Source organism: Mesoplodon bidens (assembly GCF_964165515.1).
Source record: "Mesoplodon bidens genome assembly, chromosome: 13".
Taxonomy (NCBI): domain Eukaryota; kingdom Metazoa; phylum Chordata; class Mammalia; order Artiodactyla; family Ziphiidae; genus Mesoplodon; species Mesoplodon bidens.
This window is the reverse complement of record NC_138169.1, coordinates 12,538,530-12,566,479: the sequence shown is the minus strand read 5'-3', so window position 1 is coordinate 12,566,479 and position 27,950 is coordinate 12,538,530. Positions and strand designations below refer to the sequence as shown.

The following is a 27,950-nucleotide window of genomic DNA, read 5'->3' as shown; positions in this document are numbered from 1 at the left end:
CATGTCCTGGCTATTGTAAATGGAGCTGCCGTGAACATTGTGGCACATGACTCTTTTTGAATTATGGTTTTCTCAGGGTATATGCCCAGTAGTGGGATTGCTGGGTCATTTGGTAGTTCTATTTGTAGTTTTTTTTTTTTTTTTTTTTTTTTTTTTTTTTCGCAGTACGCGGGCCTCTCACTGTTGTGGCCTCTCCCGTTGCGGAGCACAGGCTCCGGACGCGCAGGCTCAGCGGCCATGGCTCACGGGCCCAGCCGCTCCGCGGCATGTGGGATCCTCCCGGACGGGGGCACGAACCCGTGTCCCCTGCATCGGCAGGCGGACTCTCAACCACTGCGCCACCAGGGAAGCCCTATTTGTAGTTTTTTAAGGAACCTCCATACTGTTCTCCATAGTGGCTGTATCACACCCTCTCCAGCATTTATTGTTTGTAGATTTTTTTGATGATGGCCATTCTGACTGATGTGAGATGATACCTCACTGTAGTTTTGGTTTGCATTTCTCTAATGATTAGTGATGTTGAGCATTCTTTCATGTGTTTGTTGGCAATCTGTATATCTTCTTCAGAGAAATGTCTATTTAGATCTTCTGCCCATTTTTGGATTGGGTTGTTTGTTTTTTTGATATTGAGCTGCATGAGCTGCTTCTGAATTTTGGAGATTAATCCTTTGTCAGCTGCTTCGTTTGCAAATATTTTCTCCCATTCCGAGGGCTGTCTTTTTGTCTTGTTTATGGTTTCCTTTGCTGTGCAAAAGCTTTTAGGTTTCATTAGGTCCCATTTGTTTATCTTTGTTATTTCCGTTTCTCTAGGAGGTGGGTCAGAAAGGATCTTGCTGTGATTTATGTCATAGGGTGTTCTGCCTATGTTTTCCTCTAAGAGTTTGATAGTGTCTGGCCTTACATTTAGGTCTTTAGTCCATTTTGAGTTTATTTTTGTGTACGCTGTTAGGAGTGTTCTAATTTCATTCTTTTACATGTAGCTGTCCAGTTTTCCCAGCACCACTTATTGAAGAGACCCTCTTTTCTCCACTGGATATTCTTGTCTCCTTTATCAAAGATAAGGTGACCACATGTGCGTGGGTTTATCTCTGGGTTTTCTATCCTGCTTTTGGTTATCTTTTAAACAATCCTTTCTCACCCGAGGCACCCTGATCTTTGAAGCTAACCTTGGGTGATGGTGAGCTGCAGGAGACGGATTCAGATCTAAGTTGCATCCCAGCTCTGCCATTCCCCGGGTGGTGTGGCCTTGGGCTGGTTCCTTTGAAGCTCTGAACCTTGATGTCCTCATCTGTATAATGGCTCCACAATCCCATCTTTACAGAGAGGATTCAGCAAGGGTGAAATGGCTAGGAGGTGACAGGGCTGGGATTGGATGCTGAGCCAGCCACCTGCAGGACCATGAACTAACCAGCAGGGCAGTACCACTGCTTGGGATCCTGCCACCTGGTTCATCTTAGCACCTCCCCAGCCAGGGGGTGGGAGTGGGGGCAGGCACAGCCACCTCCTCCCTCCCTCCCTGCCTCCCCTCCCTCCTAGGATGGCTGCAAGTACCAGTGGGACCCGGCTGAGGGCCTGGGAGGCAGGGTGATAAATATATGCTGGGGTTCAGAGTCAGCACAGCTGATAATTTGGGGCTTATTTGGGACAGGATGCAGCAGGCACCTACCATCTGGGCCAGCTGGGGCAGACGGAGGGCAAAGGCAGGCCGGGGTGGAGTGGGGGTGAGGGTGGAGGTAAGAGGTGGGCCCAGGCGCCCCGCCGCGCGCCCCCCTCCCGAGGCTGTGCTGACTTGGCAGTGCCCGGGCCGCTCCCGCTGACTGGGCACGCTTCCCAGATGTCCACCCTCAGCTGTCTCCGCAACCCTCCCAGGGCTGGCTGTGGACAGCCACGATGGGAACAAGATCCAGCTCTACCCTTCATGGAGAAAGATGTGGATGTGAAGGAACGACAGGTTCCCAGCTTCTCTTTCAAGGCTCTTTACACACAGGAAACATTCCCTTCTGCCCAAGAGACCGCAGCGTGGGGTGGGGGGAGAGAAAGGTGCTTTGGGGGCTTCTGGGTCCTCCACTGCATGTAGAGGCAGGTGAAAATCCTGGACAGGGTTTAGTGTTTTGACCTGGCACAGGGGCTGCTGGGGGGAGAAACCGGCGAAGAGGAGCCCCCCTCCCTCCCCACATTGCAGTGGGAGGGAGCCAAGTTGGGGGGCTCGGTGGGGGATTAAAGAGCCCCTTGGAATTGGCAGACTCGACCCTTTCATTTTCACCAGGGAGGAAGCTCAGAGGGTCAATGTCACATACGTCTAAACCCCAAAGAGGGAGGGAGCATAGAGAGGGCCCTGGACCTCAAGCCCAGCCACCAGATGTCACAGGGTGAGGGGAGGCCTGTGGATTTCTGGGGAGAGGGAGGCAGGTGGGGACAGGAGTGAACTCACCACCATGGCGCCCCTGGGCTTGCCGGTCAGCAAGAGGAACAGGAGAGTCTGTGCTGGGGGCGGGGCTCAGGAGCAGGGGCTTCCAGAAGGAGGCATCCCTCCCAGGGGACCCGGGAGGCCAGGGCAGAAGGCGAGGGCACAAGTGAGACAGCACTGGGGCTGCCCTGAAATCCACGGGGAGCCGCGCGGGCTCAGCTCCCGCGCTGCGCACTCCAGGCCTGAGGAGTCAGGACCCTCGGTAGGTGCGTGGTGAGGCCTGAGGGTTGCCTCACAGCACAGGCCCCTCCCCTCTTGGGGGGCTCTTTCGTGGAGCCAGGGTGCAAGGTCAACATCACGTGCAGCCACAGTCATCCTCAAAAATCCCCTAGTGACCATAAAGTCTGGTCCTTACAGGTTTATGCACACAACCCGATGCAGGACATACGCATAACATCTAAAGACGCAAACATCCAGTAACAAACCGCGCACGAGCGCCCGAGTATGGCAAGACATAATTTTAAAGAGTATTGTAAGTTTAAACTGTTCCTTTTCCTTTTCTTTCTCCTCCCCTCGCCCCAATCCCTCTAATACTACCACTAAAAGCTCACAGCTCCTGGCGGGGAACCATAATTTAACCTTAGGTTGACCTAATCTTTGTACTTAATCTCTCCCCAGAATTTACTAACTTCAGAAAAAGTCAGCAGTTACCTGCCGGGACTCGGAGCAAGTTCTGGACCGGAGTTCTGCTTCCCTTAAAAGGCAGGAGTTCCCACACTCGGGTGTGGATAAGAGTCCCCCAGAGCGATTGGTGCAGTGGGCTGGGGTGGGGGGCTGGGGTCTGCACGTGTCAGAGGCCCCTCAGGTGCTGGTGAGGCCGGGGCCAGCAGGACAGAGGCACCTGTGCCCTCTCACTGCCCGGGAGCATCTAAACCCAGAGCTGGCCAGGGACCGCCCGCCCTCTCCCCTGCTGACCCCTGCTCTCTATCCCCATCTTACTGGTCCGGTGGCCAGCGTCCACAAAACAGTGGGGGTGGTGAGGAGGTGGAGAAGTGACAGATCAGAAACCCCATCTTGGGGGTCACCCGGCCCCGTTCCTACACCTTCAACGAATTCCTTCGACTCAGTGCATCCCTCTGAGGGGGAAAGGCGGTGACGTTGTACTGGCTGGCAGCTGTTACCAAGCTGGAGAAAACCCACATCCCCCCAAGCTGCTCTGCTCTTATGTCACCAGAAAGCATCTCCCGTCAGGCCTCAGCAGCTATTCTTAGTCTGGAGAACACACCTCCGCCTGTTAGAAGTCTCTAGACTTCAGCAGGCTTTTTATAAACCACTTGGAAACTCACAGCCTGCCGGACGCTGGTTAAATACTTCTTTCTTGTAGGCAGAAAGTTCGAAGCGTCTCTGGGGTAGGCGCACCTTCCACCCCAGGGAAACTTGTAGATAATGTTGGAATATCAGCAGTGATCACTTCCATCGATTGAACCTGCGCGCAGCCCTTCAGTACTAACAGCAAACAGGGGCGTGCATTGTGTCTGTCGAGCTGTACAGGGGCGTGCATTGTGTCTGTCGAGCTGTGTGTGAGGGATTTCGGAGGTAGGTACAGTGCCGTTGGTCACAGTGCAGCTGAAAGACCTGGGTTCAAATCCTGCCTCTGCCGCTTACAGGTCACGTGACCACGAGGAACTCACTCTGCTTCTCTTTGCCTCTGAGTAACCAGGATACCCACGGCTTCGAGGATGCTGCGCTGCTCTGAAGGTGACTAGACCTTAAACACTGAGTCTTGGAGCAGCACAGGTGAGCCCTCCAGGGTCTGTGCTGCTCCTGACCTAGTGATGAGCAGGCACGCTCCGCGGAGGTCCTCGTCTCTCCGTCCAACCACAGGAAACAGAGGCCCCCGCCTCCAGGTTAAATGACAGCCCACGCTGGTTAGTAATAGCTTAGCTTGAACCTGAGTCTGGTCCACTGCAAAGCGCGGGCAGTTGTGACGTTCTGCTGCCCCCTAGGGCATGCGGGGGTGGAATCAGACACCATCCAGGCCCGTGGGGCTCCCAGCCTCTCTGAACCTGTGACCCAAAGAAAATCAGCCCACTCCATCCCCCCCGGGGGGGGGGATGGCCATCTTCCTCCGCCATCTGTTTCTTTCCCCCTTGAGACCTGGAGTGCCCCGTCGCTGAGCCTCAGTTTCTTCATCTGTAAAGCGGGTTGATAATAACAGCATCCACTCTGAAGAGTAGCATGAGGATTAAATGACATGGCTTTTCTGAAGGCACGGTCCCTCACCTTCTCCTACTGGCCCCACCAGGGTGGGGGGCCATCTTCAGTCCCCTGGATGAGGCAGCCCCCTCCAAGACCAAGTGATGTCCAAGATGTGCCAAGGCTGGGAACGCTCACATCTTTTCCTGGGTCTCCCCACTGACCTCTTGGGGTATCATCTTCGGCACAGATCCTCTAGGGACTCATGCTGGTTGTCTGGTTGCATGAATGTCTCCCTCGGACACTGAGGCTCGGCTGATGTCCTTGCCAGGAGGAGGTGTCCGGGAGAATCAGAATGACGCTGATCTCCACCTACTCCCCTAGCCCCCAACCCCATAAACATTATGGAATAACCCAACCAGCGTGGTGAAGCACCATATGGGGACTTGATCCAGGCGTTTCCCACATTTTTTTCACATCTGCGAGGGGAGACCACACTTGGTTGAACTCACTGCAGGGCCAGTGCCTATTGCTGGCTCCAGGAGGGAGTGAGGACCAGAGAAAGCACAGTGACACGACCCCCAGGGTGCAGCCTCTTCCCGGCCCCTCCAGTCTGGCGGTTCCCAGTTATCAAGGGGGCTCCTCACTCCATTTGTGGCCTCATCACACCCTGCAAAGATGATGGAAGCAGAGCATCTCCAATGTGATGCTCCCAACAGGGGTTGAAGCTGCTCAGGGGGTTGGGGGAGAGGAAACAGTGTGCCCAGCTGCTAGTTTACTTACTGGACTAGAATGAATTCCCCTCCCCTCACGAGTTTTCCCATCTCCTGTTGGCGCATCATCCAACGACCAGTCCTAAATTCTCCTTTCTGGAAAGTCCCTCTTCCCTGTCCTCACCTCGCACTGCCCACTTCCCCCTCTGGAAGGCTACAGAATGAGGGTAACAGGAGCCGGGACGCAGAACCAGTGGGGTGCATTGAAAGTTCTCTGTAAGAGTCTTGAGACTGGCAGGTAGCAAGAATTTAGCCAGGAAGGAAGCCGTGCAGACAGATGACACAGTTCAGTGTGCAGCTCTGAGGAAACCTGGGGCTGGAGATTCAAACTGGGGACGAATTAGGATATTTGTCATCAGACCCAGGGAATCTGGGCTTTGAGATCACTACCCAGTGTTGGGGGTGAAGGGGACTTGGAATCTTCCGTCAGTAGAATGACTACAATTAGGGTTCAGCTGAGGTCCCTGGAAAAATCAATTCCTGGCCAAAGAGAAATTTGCAGCATTCTGCACTTGGAGGGGGCGGAGCACAGGCTTGCTCGGGAGGGCACAATACTCACCCCAGAGGAGTCAGTATTTAGTACAGAGATGATGAAGTAAAGCAAAGTCATGTGTTTTTATCTGTTTTGATCCTGTATTATATTGGAAAGTAATCCACATATATTTTGTGTTTTAAGCCTTTGAAACGTTTGCAAGAATTTGATATCATCTAAGAGAAAGGCTTCGTGATTCCATTTTATATGAACTGGGTAATCAGTTACTGCCAGATTATTTTTCCAATTGTGGTAAAATACACATAACATAAAACTGACCATCTTTAACCAGTTTCAAATGTACCGTTCAGTACAAGTGCATTCACGTTGCTGTATTGGATAGATTTTTACCGTGAAAGTTATAAGAGAATTTTACTGTGTCTGCAAACAGTATGCTACTGTGAAGTTGACTTGCCATATTTAAAAGTTCAACTTTGTAGATGTATGAGAATTTATGGTACACTTGGGAAGGTTTTGAAAAGTGCTTAAGGAGAAATCAAATTTATTAAATGCACTGGTGCACTTAAAATACCTCAGGGAATTTAAGTGGTTTTTTACAAAAACAAAAGTTATTGTAAAATATAGTCAATTTATAAGCAAAATAGTAAGGTTCAAAAATTCTACACAAAATCTTAAGAACTGATGTTTCAAATCTATTTGTCATAGATGGAACATTAATTGGAAAAAACCAACAGAGTTCCCTGAATAATCTTACACAAAAAGCCTTTCAGGCACCAAAAAAACCCCTGCTGACAAATAAGTGCTTTACAGCCTTCAAACCATTTATACATAAAATACCTCATGACTCAGTGGTTCCCAAATTTGAAGCCTGGAGGACTTGTTCAAATACAGATCGTGGGCTCCTCCCCAGAGGTCCTGATTCAGTGGGTCTGGGGCCCAAGATCCTGCATTTCTAACGAGTTCCCAGGTGATGCTGATGCTGGGGGACCAGGGACCAGACTTTGGGACCCGCTGCACTAGACACACAGAGGCCAGGCATTACCATCGTCAGCTGTGTGGCCTTCGCTAGTTATCACTGTCCTTTGGACCTTAATTCCCCTGGCTCCAGCACGAGAATAACACAAGGGTACTTAACCTGCAGGGTTGCCGTGAGGGTCAGAAAGACGTACATGCAGGGCTGGCCCACGGTGGGCTCGCAGTGTGTGGTAGAGATGATTGTATTATACTGCTCAAATCCCAACATGGCCTCATAGCCTGGGTGCCTTTTATGGCCTCCATCCTCCCAGCATAGGGCTGTGCACATAGTAGGTGCTCAAGAAATACTGATGGCAACAACGGGGACTGCCCCCTCCCCATTTACTGTGGACAACCAAAGCTTGGTTGTTATTGCTCCAGGCAGCCTCACCAAAAGCACCTGGGTCTCGGGGTTTGCTTTCTCCATGAAGGTGGGGAAACTGAAGATGCTCACTGGCAGAGGGCGGCAAGGCTGTCTTGTTTGTGCTGCTGGTGCCCGCAGCTGTGGCCTGTAGGGACGTGAGATGCTCTCTGTTGAATTCTGAGTGAACTGAAAGGCAATGAAGGATTCAGAGCACAGCCGTAGGTGGGTTCAGAGCACAAGCCCCTGCTGCAGGACGGGGATAATCAGACCCACCGTACTGGGAGGCTGCAAGGGGTCAATGAGATGGGCCATGTGTGCATGCTGGCCAGAGGGCACAATGTGAAGGCAACACTGGAGTATTTCTTCCCTGACTGTTCTTGTGTAAGAAGCTTCTGTCATTTCACCCCTCGCTCATGCTGTCCTGTGTCCAGCTAGTTCTTGGATCTAAAATGCAGAAGACAGCACATGGGCTTCTCTAAGATGGATATGAGGAAACAGATGATGCTCCCTAGCTGGGGTTCCTCAGACCCCTGGTTCCCTGGAGTCTAGGTTTTTACTATAAAACTTCTCCTCGAGGATTCTGCACATTTGGTTGGAAAGTGAACAGGGAAGACTGGGAAGCCACAGCAGGAGGAAACGTATTAAGCTGCCTTCTCTTTGTGCTAATGAGCATTTATTTATATGATAATGTAATAATACGGCATTATTTAGGTTAGTTAGGATCTGTTAGACTGTGAGTGAAGAATGCTTATTGTAAATATCACAGACAGGTCTTCTCCCTTTTATCCAGAAGTTGGAGATGAGCATTTCTAAGGTTGGCACAGAAGCTCAGCAAAGTTGGAGTCCAGGCTGGCACTTCTATAATTCTTTGGGCCTTCCCCTCATGGCTGCAATGTCTTTTGATAGTATTCAGTATTCAGAACTGAGTAGTTGCAACAGAGACTGGCCTGCAAAGCCCAAAATATTTACTATCTGGCTCTTCATAGAAAAAGATTTTCTATCTCGGCCTTATCGTGATAAGCCTCACTATTTAGAAGACAGAGGGCGGTCTGCTCTCAGATTGTCAATACTCTGGCTGGGAAGATGAGATGCACAAAACAGAGAAAACAATAGATACACCCACGACTAGAGTCTGTATGTGTGGAACAGTTTGGGGGTCAACTCTTGAACTGGATGGCTATTTCTCTTTTCCTTCTAAAGTTATTTCTTCTACCCAGTGCCGCCTGAGGACACTTTCCATTGAGTTTGGCAAATGCCAGGTGCCACGCTTGGTGCAGGAAGTACACACGTCACGGCGATCCAGCCCCTGAATCTGCCCTTAAGCTGCTGGAAGCGTTTTGGGGGACACAGGCAAGAAATGAACATCCAGAGTGGCAAGTGCTCTGATAGGGTTAAGCTTAAGGTGCTAAGGGGGCGGGGTCAGGCTGGCGAAAGTGCCAAGGTTGAAGCTGCCGAGGGCAGGGCCACGATGTCAGAGGTAGGGTTTCCCTGCAGAGGGAACAGCCCACGCGGTGGCCCACAGGTGGGCGTGTGTGGCGAAATGAGGGAGCCTGTGATCCGGGGCTGATGCAGAGTCTGTGTGCTAGAGGGCGGAAAGCTGCCCTTAGGAGTTTGGGCTTTATCCTTGCAACTCCCATCAAGCAAGGGATTAACTGGGAGAGATACGTACTTTAGAAAGATCACCTTGGATGCAGCTGAACCTTCAAGGCAGGAGGCAGCGGGGGGCCTGGACCAGGGTGGTGGCAGCGGGGATGCACCCAGGTACCCTCTGCAGGACCTGGTGGTGGATGAAACATGAGGAGTAAAAGAAGGGGTGGTGAGCCCTTCATTCAATTTCAGGATTCAGCAGACCCCTCCCGAGGGTGGGGGGGGTCCCCGTTTCCCTCTGGACACTTCCCCAGCACAGGGTGGGAGGCCACACAGCCCACTTCCCTCCTGAGACCCCTCTGATTCACCCAGTGAGCCTACCGTCTCCCCTTTGCGCCTGACACTGCCACCGATGGGGAGATGGCAGGGCGTTCCCCATACCTGGATGGCTCTAGGCCCAAGGGAGACAGAGCCTGTGCTGGTCCGTGCGGGCGAGGAACCATGTCCTCGTCCCCTGAGTCACTTACTGGAGCCAAGGAAGACCAGGTTTGTTCAGCAAACACTATTCCAAAGAGAGCGTGTGGGAAGACACAGCCTCTCTCCTGTGACTTTCCCAGCCTGTTCTGTTCTGGTGGATTTGTGGCACATTCCACAAGGCAGCAATATATGGCCAAATCCGAGCCGTCTGAACCCCGCCCATCCCTGGGCCACCGAGGGGGAGGGGCACTTTCATGTAAAATAAAACGGTGACAGCGAGGCAGCGTCTCCAGGCAAACAAGCAGGTCCCCGGCAGATGCAAGGCTTCTGCAGGTGGAGAGAGAAGCTGATCGCAGAAAGAACTCCGGATCAGGAGGTGGCGTGGGTGTGGACACATCTCCCCCAGCCTTCAATCTGTGCTGCTCAGCAAGAGAAATAACAGTAGTAGTAAAACAAGCTGGGAATGGATTTTGCTTTCTTCTGAGTCACCCGGGGGAGGAAAATGGAAAATTACCTCTCTCTCTTTTTCCCAAATGGGACACGAGTTCCTTGGAGGGGACAGCTGAGCCTGGGACGTGCAACCAGCTGGCAGGATCCCTGGGCCATCTTGCGCGGCGGCCGCTCTATTCTGGCTCTCTGCGTGCGCCCATTCTGTGTCTCCTCCTGGCAGGTCACACGGTGCCGGAGCCTAATGAGCTCTTAAGGCTAGTGATGCAGCTGGCTTTGGGGAGCTGTGCAGCCTGACCAGGGGTGACATGCTGAATGGACCTTGCCCAGACAGTGACACTTAGCAGAGTCTGTCACTCCCAGAGGAAACTACAGAACACCTGCCCCAGCCCCCTCACCCCAGAGCCATCTGTTTGTCTCTATTACCACATGACTATGCTACTGGGAGGGAGACTTCCGCCTCCCCTCCTATGGGGCTCACTGAGGGGGAACTGCAGCTCCACATATCAGAATGTGCATCTCAGCCCTGGAACCAGCCCGCTGTCCCCACTTCCGCTCCCACCCCCCAGCTCCAAGCAGAGGGCAAAACCAAACTAGAATAAGCAACAAATGATAAATGGTGCTTGGACGCTGCCTAATTAAGAGAAAAGTTAGGTGGAAGACTTAACACACATGGAGGAAATGGAGCTGTTGATAAATAACACACCCACATAAACGTGTGACCAAGTCACCATCTTGAGAAACCAAGGACTCAACAGGTGGTCCTCTGAACATCGCTGCTGGCAGCTGCTAATCCCTGGAAAGGGAAAAGGACGATGAGCGCACAAAGAAATCATGCTTTGCCTGGAGGTCATAAAGCGTGTGCCCCGAGTCTAACCTTCTGACTTTCACTAACTCCACCCACGTGTTCTCACTGAGACTTTCTCACAAGCAACATCACTGAAAACTGTCAACATCTTTAATGGGAGGGTTGCCTTATTCTGTCTCCAGGAGGATAAGGAGGTAAACTCCACCAGGAGAGCTGTTATCTTAGTTAGGGCTGCTTTAGCGAAAACACCGTAGACTGGGTGGCTTCCACAACAAATGCGTATTCCTCACTGTTCGGGATGCTGGGAAGGTCAAGGTCTGGAGCTGGCAGATCTGGTGTCTGGTGAAGGGCATGTGTCCTGGTTTGTGGGTAGCCAGCTTCTTGCTGTGTCCTCACATGATGGAGGGGGTGAGGGAACAGTCTGAGGTCTCTTCTATTAAGGGCACTAATCCTATCACGAAGGCTCCACCCTCATGACCTAATCACCTCCCAAAGGCCCCACCTCCTAATAACATCACCTAGGGGGTTAGGTTTCAACACATGAATTGCTGGGGCAGGGGTTGGGGGGGTGACATGCAAACACTCGGTCTATAGCGGCTATAAAGAGCAGCTTGGAGTCAGGCAGAGATGGGCTGGGATCTGGGTGGGCCCTGTTCCTTAGTAGCTGTGTCATCTTGGGCAAGCTACTCAACTTCTCTGAGCCTTAGTTCCCCCGTGTAAAACTGGGAATATTCCTAATACCCCCAGGATTGTCAGAGAATAAAGGCTCAGGAGAGTGTGAGCTCTGACCCAGTGTGGAATGTTTGTGCTTTTTCGGAGCGTGTCCTATCACAGGAAGGTGCAGTGACTCCATCTAACATTCTAGAAGCATTTGTCTGCCTCTTCCGTGTCAGCCCCTGTGGACCCAGACAGGAGCAGGTGCAAACACTGACCTTGTAAGGTCTCCCCGAAAGTGGAAGGAAAATCTGCCTTGTTGCACAACGGAACGGAAGATGCCAGCCAGCCTGGGGTGCACGAGCTCCTGCTCACACCTGGGGCTAAAGAGCCACGACGTTACACCTATGGCCGCCTCGGGTGTCAGTCACCCACACATGGAACTGGGCTGTCCCAGGCTTGAGAGGACAGTCCCATTTGGGTCTAAGTCTCAGCTGACTACGTTTTCCATATTATGAGGTCCAGGTCCTGAAAGCAGAGGGTGAACGGATTCGCCAGGATGGAGCACCTCAGCCCCAGGTGCTAACAGACAACCTGCCCAACTGGATTCAAACGTGTGTAACCGAGCAGGACACTATGGGGCCTTCCCGGGTCAGACCCCTCCCCCATCTCCTCTGCTGAAGCTCTTCTCTGAACTACCTGGATAACAGCATCTGATGCCCATTCCCTGAGCTGTTTTACAGATGCTAAAACTCCCACCAGATGGAAGATGTTAACTACTTGATGACCATGAGCACGGAGCCCCCAGGTCTCCTGGAGCCTAAGTAAGGATTGATAGTAAAAACTACTGTGACATCGCCCCATTACCTCACCATCACCCAATCAGAGAATTGTGCACGAGCTGATCACAGACCCTGGGACGCCCCTCCATCACCTGGCCTTTATAAATGCTTTCCTGAACCCCATCAGAGAGTTTGGGGTTTGGGGGCATTAGCTGTCCTGAAGTCCTTGCTTGGTGGCTACAATAAACACGGCACTTTCCTTCACTACAACCTGCTGTCAGTAGATGGGCTTTACTGCGCGGGCGAGTGGACTCGAGTGTGGTTCAGTAACAGGCATATGAGCAAAGCTGACGTTTCGGGGAACAAAAACCTAAAAACCCCAAAGGGACACAGGGAAACTTTTGGAAATGGATACATTTATCACCTGGATTGTGGTGAGGGGAACACAAGTCTATGCATATATCCAAACTCACCAAGTTGTATACATGAATTATACGCAGTTTTTATTTATTTATTTATTTTTGGCTGCACTGGGTCTTCACTGCTGCACGCAGGCTTTCTCTAGTTGCGGTGAGCAGGGGCTACTCTTCATTGTGGTGCACGGGCTTCTCATTGCGTTGTCTTCTCTTGTTGTGGAGCACAGGCTCTAGGCATGCAGGCTTCAGTAGTTGCAGCACGCAGGCTCAGTAGTTGTGGCGCATGGGCTTAGTTGCTCCATGGCATGTGGGACCTTCCCAGACCAGGGCTCGAACCCGTGTCCCCTGCATTGAGCAGGCGGATTCTTAACCACTGCGCCACCAGGGAAGCCCTATATGCAGTTTTTAATATATACCCATTATACCTCAATAAAGCTAGAGGAGGGAAAAGCAACTTCCTTTAAAAAGTCTCTGCAGCCTTGGAATAGGGTTTCCCCAAACTTCAAGAGCGCAAACTGCTGGGATGGGGAGGGATAGCACGTCCTCATTTTCCCTCAGCAAAGTCAATGTGAGTGAAATAGAGTGGCTGAAGGTGGTCAGGTGGTTGTCACAGCACAGTCAGTGAAGAAATAAGGTTCTAAATCCCAAATAATGAGGAATGATATTATTAGCAAGATATTTTCTGAGGTCAAGCCCAAAGGCTCAGGCTCTAGTCCCTGCTCTGAGACCCATGCCAGATCAAGTCACTTTAATCTCGATGGGCCTCATTATTTCTCTTTGTAAAATATCAGGAACCAGGGCTCTAGCAGCTGATTCTTTAAGGGGTCTGTTAGCTTTCAAATTCTCTGTGGAAAACAATTTAGGAAATGGTTTCATACGAAGGTAGCCACTACCCAGAAATTCTTATAGCCGCACTTTAAAAAAATCCTACCTTTATAAGAGGCAAGTAACTCTCTAATCAGGTTTTCTTTTTTTTCTTTAAAGGAACAGGTTCTAGGAGCTTCTGGGGTCAAGTCAATAAACTAAGGGAAGACAAAGGAACACATATCTAAAAAGGTCTTTGGAAGATACATTTTAGCATTTGCAGGTGACAAAAGTGTACTTATGTATTCACTACAGCTCCTGGCACAAAGGTGGGCACATTAAAAGACACTCCAAGACAGGACAGCAGTGGTCAACCAGTAGGAAGGAAAAGACAGCATCTCTTTCCAAAGCTGCCTCCCAGGTGGGGCTTGGGGCAAAACTAATTGTTGGGGGGAGTGAAAAAACGATTACTCTTTTGGTATGTAAAGCACAGATACACATACAATGCCTCAGTGGATATACATTGAGGTATTAAAATTTCACGGCAGTTCGCAGCACTTCTATTCACAAGCGCTAAAAGGTGAAAACAACGCAAATGTCCATCAATAGCTGAATGGATAAACAAAATGTGGTCTATGCATAAATTATTACTCGGCCACAGAAAGGAATTAGGTACTGATTCATACTACAAAGTGAATGGACCTTAAAAACATGATGCTAAGTGAAAGCAGCCAGTCCCCAAATGCCATATATTGTATGATTCCCTTTACATGAAATGTCTAGAATAGACAAACCCGTAGAGATAGAAAGCAGACTGGGACGGGGGTGGGGGGCGGCTTGAAATGAGGAGCGACTGCTTCCTGCTTCATGGGGACAGGGTTTTATTTGGGGGCAGTAAAATGTTTTCGTCTAGATAAAGGCGGTGGTTGCCCAATATTGTGAATGCGCTAAATGCCACCGACTGTACACTTTAAGATGGTGAATTTTATGTTCTATGAATTTCACCTCAATTTAAAAAAAAGATCAAAACAATTTCATGGCGTGAGGGCTATTAGGAAAAAATTATCTTAAAAAGGTCCTGGAGTTGCGGGGTGGGGGGCAGTTATTGGAAAAAAAGGCTGAGAAGGACGGGGGTGGAGACGGGTAAGAGATCCTGTGGGAAAAGCCTTCTGCATAGGAACAGCCAGGACAGACCATCAGCGAGCGCATCGTGATGGTAGATCATGAAAGATTTCCACAACGCTGAGAAGATGGTGTTCTAGAAATAGGAGAAACTCGAAACTCTCATGCAAAGTGCTCTCTTAATTTTCCCCAGATTCAACGACTTCAATACGAACATTTCCATTAAGAATTCTGTCATTTTCACATAGTGTTTTGGGGCAGGAGCCCACTGTGTCCCCCTTTGCCTGGCAAAGCAATAAAGCTATTCTCTTCTACTTCACTCACACACACACAAAAAAGAATTCTGTCATTTTAAGAGAAGTAGATGGAAATTCGATCTAACCACACAAGGAGTCTAGAATGAACTGGTTCTCCCCTCACATTTTTCTTTATTCTGTACAACTTTTTTTCCTAAGTTCAGGAAACAACCTGCTTTAGCTCTTTCTACTCCCCAGAAGACATTGACATCATTGTCCTCAGTTTTTGTTTCTTTTTTTGTACAGCCAAACAGGAAATTGCGCTTCCTATGGAAAAATTAGCCCACTTTGAACTTAAAAACCAAACCAAAAAAACTCCCCAAAAACAACAAAACCACCGTTCAAAGAACTGCTGTGGGAAACCCTAAACTCTATGGTGTCAGCTTAGCAGGCGGGTGGCTAGGAGGCTGGAGAGTGTTTGGGGTTATACTTGGTTAAATTGCTGCTTATAATTTGCAAGGCGGAGCCTCGGGCACTGTAGCGAGTCTAGAAGCTGTCAAAGATACAGAATACAGGGTACTTACTGGCTGCTCTTTGCAGCAGCTGATAACAAGATACCTGAGAGACGGACACTCAGGCAAAAACGTGCTGGTTTAGAACTAAAACAGCAGAGTCAGAAATCCCAGGCTTCCTATGCTGGGAAAGGCACTGCTTCTGGACACCACGGCAAGAGACAAGGATGGAAATCAGTTTGAGCAACGAAGGCCCCTTAGACGCCTTGCCCGTTCAACAGTGAGACTCGGCTTTGACTAACAGCAGAGTCAGGCGGCCGCCACTAGGTCAGGAAGGGACACGCACCAGGAAGAGAAGCTAGGAAATAAAGTGGACTTGGGAGTTCTGGAAAAGAACTCCGGGTATAATTACCTGTGCAGGTAGTAGCCTGCTAAGTTTTTGAGGAAATTGTTGCCAGAGGGATCAGAAGCTTGAAAAACAAAAGTCTTGGATTGGGGCTGTGAAAGCTACACAGCTTACAGGGAGGGTGTACCCGCAGCACCCACCTGTGAGGCGACCAGACTGGGCCCCAGAGGGCCGGATGGGGTGCGGGGAGCAGTGGACGGGGGAGTCCCTCCCAGAGAGCACACTCAACCTCCACCATGCCCCGCAGGGAGGCGGCTTCACGACGCCCACCTGCCCTGCGGTATTTCATCAGCCAGCGCCCAGGGCCTACTGTGTGTCTCGTTTTTTCCAAGCGGGAGTTCTCATTGCATTTCCCTGCTTGACCAGTGAATGGGAACTGGGAGGGGGCGTATGGACTGATGGGGAGAACGGCCCAGCTGGGCAGGAAGTGGTTGAGAGGCACAGACAAGGCAGGGACAGGGACCCTAAACCTTTCACTTTCCCCACCCGGCACACAGGAGGCCACCGCCCAGCCTCCTCTGGAGTTAGGGTGCGAGTCGGTGACTTGAGTTCTGGCTACTGAGGCATAAGTACCTACGGGTGCGGCTCACCCCTGGGAGGTCTCCGCCCCCCACCCCCACCCCCACCCCAAGGCCATCTGTTGTGGGGAGAACCGGTTGCGGTGGCAGCGTGGCCTGCAGGGACCCCTGCTGCTGGTAGTCGTGCTGTGGCAGGAGCCAGCAAGATGTTTCTGGACTGAGCTGCCCCCAGCCTAGTGCCTGGCAGCCCGGCCAGCCTGACTTCAGACGCCAGCTCCCTGGGAGGGAGAGTGCCCTGCAGGGGCAAGTCACACCGCCTGACCCCCTCTCCTCCACCCTGGCCTCCCTGGAGGAAGGTGAGGGGAAGTGGGGAGCGCCGCCCCCAGCCCCAGCTCTAGAGCCCTCCAGACATGTCCCTCCCTCCACGCTCATGCCCTCCCGCTGCACAGCAGGTGGCCCAGGGTACTCTGGGAAGCCACACCCGGTGGGTCTGGGTCTCCAGGTGACTGCGTGAGGGCTGCCCGCCAGCCCACTTGCCTGCCCCGTGTTACGTGAACAAGAAAGTTCTTCTGTGTTCGAGCCATCGTACATTTTTGGGTCTATTTATTACAGAACTAACATTACCCTAATACAATCATTGCTAAATGGCCGTAATACATTTCTTCTGTAATTGCACATAAGTTTTAGTCACCAAAGGAATGTTCTTTTCTCCCAAGACTATAAATTTTCAGAACTGAAACGCGAGAAGTTAAGGTTGTAGCCAGGCAAAGGGTAAAGACACTTGCGAGGTAGTTGCTGAGGTTGTCGGCAGTCTGGGTGCGGGGAGCTGGGGCTCAGAGGTCAGGTCCCTGGGTTCACAGCCAGGCTCCCCACCTGCGAGCAGTCCACTCAGGGAACTAGGCGGGCCTACACCTCAGCAGGGGTCAGCGGACTGCAGCCCACGGGCCAGCCGGCCCCATCCAGCCTATGGACTGTTTCTTCACAGCCCTCTAGCTAAGAATGTTTTTTACATTTTTCAAACCGAAGAAGAATATGTGACAGAGACCTTACATGGCCTGCAAACATATTCACCGCCCGGCCCGCGTCTTGTAGGGTTGCCGTGAGGATTATAAACAGTTGAGGCTGGTGCCTGGCTTAAAGTAAGCATGCAATGCAAGGTAATACCTGCAGTACAGCTGTTAATCTCTCTAAAACCAGACTGTCACAGAGCCAAATTCTGCATTCCTTCTAGGTGAACAGTCTCTCCTTCCCTCCAAAAATCAAACAAAAAACATGAAGAGCTACAGCTTGATTATTACGGCCACAAGACACTTTTCCATGAAGAGGCTGCTGGCAATCCAACTTCACTCCCTTGGAACATGAACGAAGGAAAAGACACGTCCCCCCCTTTACAGCAAAGGGGCCTGGTGGTAGCGGATGAGAGCCCAGGACACGAAAGCGTGACTCAGTTTAATACCTTCCGAAAGACTCAGACGTTTTAAACGTAGAACGAGACTTTAAGTGGATATTAGAAAATGTAAAACTGATTGAGCAAGAGTACTGATGCTGGTTTTTGAAACAACATGACTTTGCAATGTAAATGCACTTCTGATGGAGAGCTATTACGAGGCTCAGACAGAGACACCACGAAGCCAGCCTTTCAAAATCCGATTAGATGGATCACGTTTTCAAATGAGACGCTTCGCAAGACTGGTCTGCTGGTGACGTGGACTAGGTTTGGGCATAACTGACGTCTCGCTGAGACTGTGTTTCCCAAAGCAGGTCTGCAATCCCTGGGCCTCGAGGATGCTGTGCACATGCGGGTATGCTGGGGGAGGAAAGTTCTAGGGTCTTAGAAGTTGGGAAGACACCACTACACTCCCCTCCTGGAAAGTCACAAAGTACAACAGCACGTGAAAGGCTCTGAGAAACGCCGCAGTGCACGAAACTGGTGACGGCTCAGCCGTGACCTTCCCTTTCCGTGTCGTGTATGACAGCGCGGGGAAGCAGAGCTCAGCGGGACGCTGTGGAAAACGCCGCGTGCGTGCAGCTATCGGGTCAGCATTAATGACACACCAAGAACCTGGGTTTCCCTCAAAGCGTCTGCAACTCTCACTTTACAACCCATAACTCGACATAATTAAAAGGCTGCAATCTTTGCGTTACAACCGGACACTCTCAAGATGACTAGCCAGCTCGACAAATTACCGTTTGGCAGGAAATCATAATATAAAGGTGCTTTGTCCTCTCACTGATGCGAAGAAAAATTCAGTAGAGCCAGTTTTTGCATATTTCAATCAGAATGAGAACTGAGAGGGATTCTGCTGTTGTCACGGCTGGGCTTTCTGTTCTGGAACGAAACCCGGCAGGCCATTTGTGTGGTTTCTCTGGATAAGTTCCATTTATTAATCATTGTACAAAAAAATCTTGGCATTCATTTGAAGAGAAAAGAAGTTACTATATCCAAATATTTAATATTTCAACATTGTGAAAGTTCTACTTTTATAACAGGGGTTTTTAAAGTGGAGATAACGTTTTGAAAAATTTTAAAAAGAAACTTATGATTTATTAGAGTACAGGATCCAAAACACATTTTTAGAAAAATATAAAGTGCCCAAAGACCAACTTACACAGGTGACACAGGCTTCCTGGAGCCAAATGAAGCATTCATGAAGAAACACATTTAGAAACAGTCTAGATACATATTTACAGTGGGTCAGTAAAGGTAAAACCATCTTTCTTGGCTTTGATGTTACTCTAAGAAAAAAGGAAATCAAACCAGAAAACCAACAATTGCAACTCTCAGCATGCGCCACAGATTCTTAGTAATGCATCTCATTAATATTAATGCCATAGTATCTAATTTTCACCTTTAAATGAGAGTAGTGTAAAACCCCCCAACCTCAGACGGGCTGGGTGTTGTGAGTGGTCACAATTTCAAATGCAAGTCCAAATCGTCTGACTTTGGATTGGACAGATGAGGAACACGGGCCCTGGACCAGAGCTGATGGGGGATGGAGGGAGCTGGCTAGCCAAATCCCCATCTCTTTCCCATAACTGCTCAATAGCTGTCACTTGCTAGTAAGTGGTCTCAGGTGGCTTCCCCAAACCTTGGTCATCCCAGGGTTTCCAAGGGGTAAACGAGAGGCAGTCATCAAACATGGTGTGACAATACTGCATGCAAATGGTCAGACAGGCAGCGAGGCGTGGCCGGATCACAGCCCCCCAAAGTCTCATTCACTAGAGCAACTGGAATCTTTTAAACTTAGAGAGTAAAGTAACTAGGTCCTAACTCCAGAAGTTAGCTGCTACTGGTTAACTACAAGGTCAGCCCGCTGGAGAAGGGACGGGTCGAGAACAGTGGGAGTCCGGAGCCGAGTTAAGAGTCGGTACCTTCTCGCTCAGGTACCACAAACGTGGAAAGGACCGGTGCCAGCGGAGCCTGGCTATGCAGCCGGACTCCCCAGCGGCTTGAGCACAGACTTCCTCCTGGTGCTTTCATAGCAACGGTAACTCGAGAACACGGGCCACACTCACGTCTCCTTTCCCACAGGGCACACACTCTTAAAATTGGAAATATTCCGTTTATTTCTACCCCGCCACATTCAAAAAGGTCCTGAAGTGATTCTAAGGAAGGACAGGGAGCACGAAAATTCCCCTTTTCCTTTTTAATTTCTAAGTTTCATTATCTCTTCTTTCTTCTGGTTCTAAAAGTGAAACCTCATTTTCAGGCCTTTGGAGACCATGGAGTATGGTTTCTAAAAGCAGACATTTTAACAGCAGATTGTACTTCCTACTACAAAAAGAGCTCATCACTGATTTAAGATCTACTTACGATACTGGAGTAGATTAAAAAAAAAAACCACTTATTTTAAAGGGAGGAATAGCAGATGAATGTGGAAAACCCCATTCACAAAGGCTATTATTAATTATGCATTTTCTCAAAGAATTTTATGTAATAAAATAGAAAACTAATAATTCGTAGAGATATGAGCGTAAATCCAAGAGATGAATCCGGAAGGCAAAACTGTGTCATTCTCTCAATTCAAATAAAGAAAAGGATAAATGCCAGAAATCTGTTTCAAGAATTAGAAAAAAATAAATTCCAATGCTTCTGATTACCATTAGTTTGTTAATGACTCCAGAGCTAAGATGCTGCCAAGATCACCTAGAGCTTCAGCCCTGGATCGGCACTAAATTCAGGGTAAAAAGACAGATGAACCTGACTGAGGAGTGCACACATTCCACAGAGAAATCAGAGAGAAATGACTGCAAACGAACAACCCCATCTGTCCAGCAAATGAAATGTTCTGAGACGATGTAGACAGACACAACGGGAAGTGAAGAAAAAGAACGGTTATAAGAGTGTCGACTGTGAGACGTCATGAAGACAGCATGTCACGAACTGTCACCACAGGACAAGCATACAAGCCATGCCACTGAACACAGTGCCTTTCAATGAATCACTAGTGTAGGCGGAGAGCAACATTGTCTTTGCAGCTGGAGGAGAGCACACGTGATTTAAACTTAGTAGGTGGCAATCAGCACTACTGGTTTAGTGGCTTTCCCGGTGGTGTGAATCCAGAAGGATCCGTGGAGACATCTCCGTCCGGAATCCTGTTCTCTTGGAAAATAGCAGCAGCAGCAAAGGTACAATGTCCCCCTAGACTTTACTCCACATTCTCTTTCTTTGCACTGTAAATATTCTGCACCGTTTCATAGACAGACTCCAGATCCTCTGGGTACCGGATTTCTAGCTCTGCGTTCGGGATGTAGTGAGTGCCCGTGAACTCGGAGAAATAGCGTCCGACGTCAGGGTGTGAGATCTCCTGAGGCTCCACGTTATACTCCAAGTTCTCTGTTGGCAGAGAGGCACACGGACATTCTCATTAAAGCTGATTTCTGCAGCATCTTTTATCCAGAGACCCTCCTATCACCCGTTCTGAGTGCATTTTTGAGGGGGGTGGGGGAAGAAAAGGCAGATGTTTATAGAAGTCGGAGGAGGAAACAGGAAAAAGCGGCGCGGCGAGGCCACTGGAGGATGGAGGGAGGGAGCTCGGGGTCCTCCTCCAGCTCCGCAAGGAACATGAGTGTTTTCCTTCTCTCTGAGCAAAACTCCAGCAGTCCCTCGGGGTCTGCACACTAGGGGCTCGGCAGGCTTCTCTGACCTGATCCAACACAAAGCCACACGTGTGGGCCGAGGGTGGCCTAGCCTGCTCGGTTCTCGCCAGCGGTGAAGCTTCTGAAGCCGCCTGAGCAGCCGCTCGCACGTCTCTCCCTGCCGTCCTCCTCCTCCCAGTCTGTTACTGGGAACCGCCCTCCCACCACCCCCAGCACCCTTCAGTGTTTCCAAGGGCGAGGACCCGGCTCACAGGGCTGGCTTGGGGTCCAAGAGGAGGAATGAAAAACGGTTCGCACCTCTAGACCCTACAGGGATATGGGCTGTGGCATCTCTATCATCTCTTAGGAAAACCACACTACCTCCCTTCTGTGCTCCCTGTTTTGCCACTAGAGAAAGCAATAGAAAATAAGACTCCTTTAAAACGGAATGAGAAAAAAAGAGGTGATAATACCTGCGAGGTATTTTAAAGCCTGAAATCCTCTCAGATGGCCTCTCTCTCCCCAAGCGATTTGAAAAACGGCTCCTCCATGGGCCCAAGGAAAGGACAGTGTCTCGTGGGCCCTTCCTCGCTGGCCATAGAGCCCTGGCCCTAGACTGCGTGTGGCCCCCAGTCAGGAAAGGCCACCCCCACCCTCCATGACCTGGACCAGAAGGGAACTGCCCAGGCAGGCCTCCCCACTCTGACTGCGTCCCAGATCAATATGAACCATACTTAGCACCTATTGCCAAAATCAATTCAGGGAGTCCCTGCACGAGCCTAGCTGATGGGCTAACTAACACCAACGGTGCAGCAGGTTATCTCTTCAACAGCTCGTTAAACATCCGGAATGTTCAGGACCTTCAGTGCCCTCCACCCAGAGTACACAGGATAAACACAAGCGCCTTTCGGAAGCCTGCCTGTAACAGATGTTTGTCTTTCAAGAGAGGGGGAAAGAGTTTGTAATCCAGTCTGTAACTTTTTTACAAGATGGGAGGATTTAAAGAACTTTTGTGCTTGTAGCTGTTTTAGGCCGTTTATTCAGACCACGGTTGGGGATGTATCCGTTTGAGAAAACAACACCTTTATGGACATCACATACCCATCACGAGCAAAGATGAATGTTCAGACATTACCTCAGCATCGCTTAGGAGAGCAAAAAATGTAGTAGCAACCTAAATGTCCAACTGCAGGTCACTATGTACATACGTGATGGCACATTAATTCAGCAAAATCCTAGACAGCCAGGAAAACGAGCAACCTGTTTTCAAGACGCTATGGGGGAAGTGGGAGTAAAAACACATGATCACTTATAAAGAGCCAGGAAGGCCACATACCTGCGCTGCTACGTGACGTGCACACACAGCTACACGTTTTACGTGAACTCCTTGAACACGGGGGGACGTGCACAGCCCCCAGCTCACGAGGCTCCACCAAGAGCTCTGGTCACACGCCCTCTTGCGGCTGAGCGGACAGCAGCAGGAGTGAGGACCCTGCCCTGCCCGGGGGCTCCAACCCAGACGGCCCAGCTCCAGGGCTGGGGAAGCAGACGACGGGAAGCGTCCCCGTGCACTGTCCCGCCAGCAGAGGTCAGGGAGGAGGGGCTGGGATAGACCAGAAGGCCGGGCCACGGCTGCCTCAGAAGGCAGGCTGAGGGGACGGTGCTCTATGAGCTCTGATCTCTCCCTACTGTTACCACCAGAGCTCCGGGGATGGTTGTACTTCCTTCCTTACATTTGTTTTCAACAAATGTTGAAAAACAAAACAAAAAACCCCCAAAAGTTGGATGCTTTAAAACGCCACCGGCTGAGAAAATCCGCCGTCTTGCCCCCTCCCCCAGTGAGCGATGAGTCACGGGCGTACCTGCCTTGGGGAGGCCCAGGGGCATGCAACCACGGCCTGGGGCCTGAACCCAGCCAACTGCCTTCCCCTGTCGGCTGTTCTTGCCCCAGAGATGTTCGACGGAGGGCAAAGAACCTGGGATTACCCCCGAGAGATAAAAGTCCGTTTGGTCCTCATCCAGGGGCCATTCTGCTTCTGACAGGATGCTTGGCAACGTGTGAAGACATTTCTGGTTGTCAGATTGGGGGCTGCTGCCGGCATCGCATGGGCAGGGGCCAGGGTGCCTCTAAATCAATGCACAGGACACCCCCCCAACACACAGCTGTCTGAACCAAAATGTGCCCAGAGCCTGCTCTGAAGAAAGCCAGACACATGTTTCAGCATCACTTCTCTCCCTCTCTTTTTCTATGTATCCTTAAGCAGCAGCTTGGTGTCAGCTAATGCTTGGCATCTGAGTGTTGGTAGGAGGGCAGAAAGGTCACAGTCAGGTCATGATCGTGTGTCTATAAGGACAGCATGACTGGGCAGCTGCTGCCGAGAATTCTGAACATGGGCCCCAAACAAAGAGGCATGAAGAGTACAGACAGAACGTTGGGGAAACCAGGAAGGGGGCAGTGACGGTCCACGAGGGCGCTCACGGCCCCGCTCCCGGCTGTTAGCCAGGAACGTGGACTGAATTCAGTGTTTATCTACCTGGACTCCCAGCAAAACAGGAAAAATGTACTCATAAAAGAAACTTTTTTAGGAAAAAAAAAACACTGAAGTTGACAACTAAGTATTATGAGGGGAAAATAATTCCCAATCCACTAAATAAGTTTAAAAAAATTTTGAAGAGGAATAAGAAATCTAAGTGATACAAAACTTAATAAAGAGAAAATATTAAACAGGGACTACTTAAAAGTCCTGGAAAAATCTTGGGAAGAATTCCTGATTCCCCTAAAATTTTCAGAGAAATGTGTCCACTTATTTTATTTAAAAATTTCAGCTACCCCAAAATACACGAATACATTCCTGTAAAAGTCTGGAAACATACCCATGAGTCCTCTGGGGGCACCTATTGGCCCCTCCCCAGAGGAAACCACTATGACTGTGAGTTTTTCTAGTCCTCCTTTTATGAACATACGTATATGTAGCTAAATATAATTATACGCATTCAAAGAAAATTCTGCGTTGCCTTATGTGTGCTTATTCCTATAAAACATACAGTAAGTATTTACCTGCAACTGGTTTATTTGGTTGCAGCTCAGCTACCCGAAGTTTGGATATACCCCCATTTACCAGATAAGTTCCATGAATGACACTGCTTTGCTGTCATAACAAGGGGACCATGGGCCCCGTGTCAGTGCGTCTCCACTGCAGGAACCGAGGGGAGAAGTGCCAGGTCAGAGGAGAATGAGCACTTGAGATTCTGACAATTTAAGAGAGCGCCAAACCGCCCTGAGACGGCTGAAAATTTACACTCCAACCCTGACGCAGGGAGTCCTCACACCCTTGCCAGCATGTGCAGACGACCACGGACTGTGTGTGTGCGTGCTGGGGGGGAGGGGGGGATGGTGGAAACTTAGTTTGGAAGTGGAAGACCAATTATGGAAAAGGAAACTGACACTGGGTGAGGGCACGCCACGGCCCAAGCATTCAACCAGGTGCTTTACCATCATACACGGAAGACATGTAAAAGCCAGGTTCTCACACCACAGCTGAATCCCTGACCTTCCAATATGGGCAGCTGGCTTAAATTCAGAGCATCTATGATAGTCATTTTCTTCAGTACTAAGAAGTACGCAGGGAAGTTGAGACAGGAGTTTCTGGTACCAAGAAAATATTAATACTAAAGCACGCCCCCTAGTGGGAACAAAAATTACAAACATGCAAGATGCTGTATAGCCCATTAACATATTGAGGGAAAACTTAATTGTGCAGACTAAAAGTATTTGAGGATGGCACGCAGGTATGTGGTTTATAATTCACTTTTCAACTCTCTGTGGAGAGCTAAAAAACAGAAAAGCATTCATTAATGGGCTCTGCCCAGATTACTAGGATCACTGGAGCCAGAGGCTGAAAATTTAGATCACGAAATAGTTTAAAAACAAAATAATTTAATGCAAGTATATTAACCCAGAAATGTTCAAAAACATATTTAAATTAGTGCTTTTAAAGTTTACCCTCTCAAGGTCGCTCACTGGCTAAATGTGGGCTAATTTGAGAATAAAATTGTTCCAAATGATTATAACACATTGACTAAATAAAAAATCCAGGAATCTATGGGAGGATAGGGGAAGGAGAGAGGGAGAGAGGAAGAGGGGGAGGAAGAGGAGGACGGAGGGCAAGGCTCTTGTTTACAGAACTAGAGGGCATACCCGCAGTAGAAAACCACCATTCTGCAATTCTCACATCATGATTTAGGCAAGAAGAGCCAACAGGTGCTAAAACAAACATAAGGATAAAGGTTACTGGGGAACAGGGTATACCCAGGATGCCCCAGTTTGACCCCATGGATTTCCTGTTAACTTCAGAGGGAAAACTGTCCCTTATAGCGAGTCACCATCTTAGCCAATGACCACACTCTGCCTCACTAACAGTGGGACACGGAACCCCATGGTCTCTGGACGAGATGCAACGTGATGCACACAGCACCTGAGAGTAAGCACGCCAGCCAAAACCAGCAACCTGATCTAACCAAACCCGGGCCTAACTTCCAGTTTACAGACAATACATAGACAAAGAAACAGTAAGACAAATCCAGAATGTTAGACGATTTACAAGACAACCGGCCCGGACTCTTCAAAAAGTCAAAGTCTTGTGAAAAAGGGAAAAACGATGAGAAATGAGGAACGGTTCTTTACTAGAAGAGACTACAGAGACATAATAACTAAACACAGTGCCTGAATCTTGTCTGGATCATGATTTAAAATAGAATAAACACGTACCTATAAAGTTATACTTGTGAGAATTGAGAAATTTGAATACTGATTGAATGTTAGATATTATGAAATCATTTTTATTTGTTGGGTGTAATGATGTACCTGTGGTAATGCACAGAAATGTCCTTATTCTTAGAAGATGCATGATTAAGTATTTAGGTCATGTTACCTGCGATATCCTTTCAAATCAATTTTAGAGTGTGAAGCTGACAAGCAGTTTTGGTTTTGTTTTGTTTTTTAACAAAGTCATTACAGTATTCTGACTGTAAACCTTACAGCTCATGTTGACCTAAGGTAAGATTAGGATGTATTCCTGAATCTTCTACGCAGACACTGGACAAGTTCAGAACACCTTAAAGCCAAATACCCAGCTTCACCTACTCTAAGAAGCCCATTTTAAAGTTAATATAAATGTTTCTAGAAACCCAAATATCAGGTACTCAAAGTCTTGATATCAACTCCACGTAACGGGCAACGAGTGTACAAGGTGAAGGTGTAGACACGGACCCCAGTGTTGACAACAAGACAATTTCCTCTGTGCTCGTGACTTGCTCCGTGACGCGCAATGGGAAATGCTCAGAGTGATCAGTGGCGGGTGCAAACGGTCCGAGAATCACTCAGCAATTTCCAAATAACTTGATTTTTAAAATTTGTAGTATAATTTTTTTTAACTGACAAAGCTTTTTAAGTTAAATAAAATCCCTGTCAGTGCCTTCATCTGACACGGGGTGCACATCGCCCCCTTTGATAACTCCCCTTGTACTGACGGAGGTTAGGTGAGCTGTCGGTCTCAATAAAGGGAATTTCTCTTGTATACGATCCTCTCCCAGCTTCTGATGAATTAACAATCATTAATATGAAACTTTTTCTAGTCTTTTCGGTACTTCTGAGATTTTTAGACATCCAACATTTCTATTATTGGATTTACCAGAACACAATATCAACTTAGGTCCAACATGATGCTTTAGGTGAGACGCAAACAGGTGCAGCATGATGGTTCTGGGCAAGGCTCTTTGCCAAGCTGCCTGGCCGCATACTCTGTAGGTTACAATGTAAACGTCTCTGTGTGTTCCGGTTTCCCTGTGTGTCACATGCACATGATGGTGATGCTGATGGTGACTACAGTTCTCAGATGGGGCTAATGTACATCACAAGGCTGCCGTCACGGAGCAGCACTACGTTAGCATTTGTATGAGCGAAATGAACACTGTGAATGCCTTGACAGGCAGGCATGCGATAAATTCATCCCACTAAATGGAGCGACAAAGAAGAGGAGAGCCCTGGGCCAGCACCTGTCAGGGCTGGCAGTGACCCCAAACACATACCAAGCACCTACCTGTTGTTGCCTCTCCCAGGTGCCCTCAGAGCCAGTGCTGTGAACTGCAGTTCCCACAGTGGCCACTGGGGGCGTCTCTGGGGGGGAGCACAGCTAACTGGCTGCCAGTCTCAATGCTGGGGTGGCTCCCCCAACAGTGCCTATCGGTGCCCTCCAATTCAGGCAGGCAGTATGAGCAGGGCACAAGCTGACCCTCCTTGCCTGCAGAGAGCCAATGGCAGTGCCTGGGAAGCAGGACTGTGACTGGCAGAGGCAATGACCAATCAAAACAGAGGTCGGCAACAGCCTGGAACAGGGTCCTGGCTGTGGTGGTGACTGAGGGGGAGACCCTGGGGTGGTGACTGGGTAACTCGTGGTATGGCCACACCAATGCATACCCACCCACGTTTAACTGAGTACCAGCTCTGATGAGGTTAACAGCCATGGGACACCTGTCAACTCTGAATAGACCGACAGCCTGTGCCTGCAGAATCTGAGTGGTCAAACGTGTGCTTCAAGTACAGACAGTACCAGCTACTTACCTTGGGCGGCATATCTACAGGACCCGTCCTCCACCAGAACATTATAGAAAGGCTGATGATGGCCGTGAGGCAGGCTGTGGACGTTCATGTTTCGAATCCACTCGTGTCCCATCATGCAGGTGGGGTCCCAGCCATAGATGACACAGTTATAGCCATACCTAATTAACATAAGAGCAGTGGCAGATCAGCTCCCTGGGGCCCTGTCATGGCAGCTATGAAATATAGAGACAATGGCT

The 27,950-nt window shown here is 49.5% G+C and overlaps 1 protein-coding gene across 4 annotated transcripts in view; it reads right to left on the bottom strand.

The window, feature by feature from the left end:
* Positions 1-12,933: 12,933 nt before the first annotated feature.
* FBXO21 (F-box protein 21) overlaps positions 12,934-27,950 on the bottom strand; it is a 41,115-nt gene continuing 26,098 nt past the window's right edge. For 2 of the 4 annotated variants that reach the window (XM_081251971.1, XM_081251972.1), the window contains exons 11-12: positions 27,715-27,872; positions 18,540-20,853 (exon numbers count right to left, since the gene is read on the bottom strand). In XM_081251971.1, the coding sequence (XP_081108097.1) occupies positions 20,666-20,853; positions 27,715-27,872 (346 nt within the window). In that variant the 3' untranslated portion in view covers positions 18,540-20,665. Of the gene's footprint in view, positions 13,056-16,497; positions 18,346-18,539; positions 20,854-27,714; positions 27,873-27,950 lie in introns of those variants that run through there. The other 2 variants (XM_081251973.1, XM_081251974.1) reach the window with 2 other exon arrangements.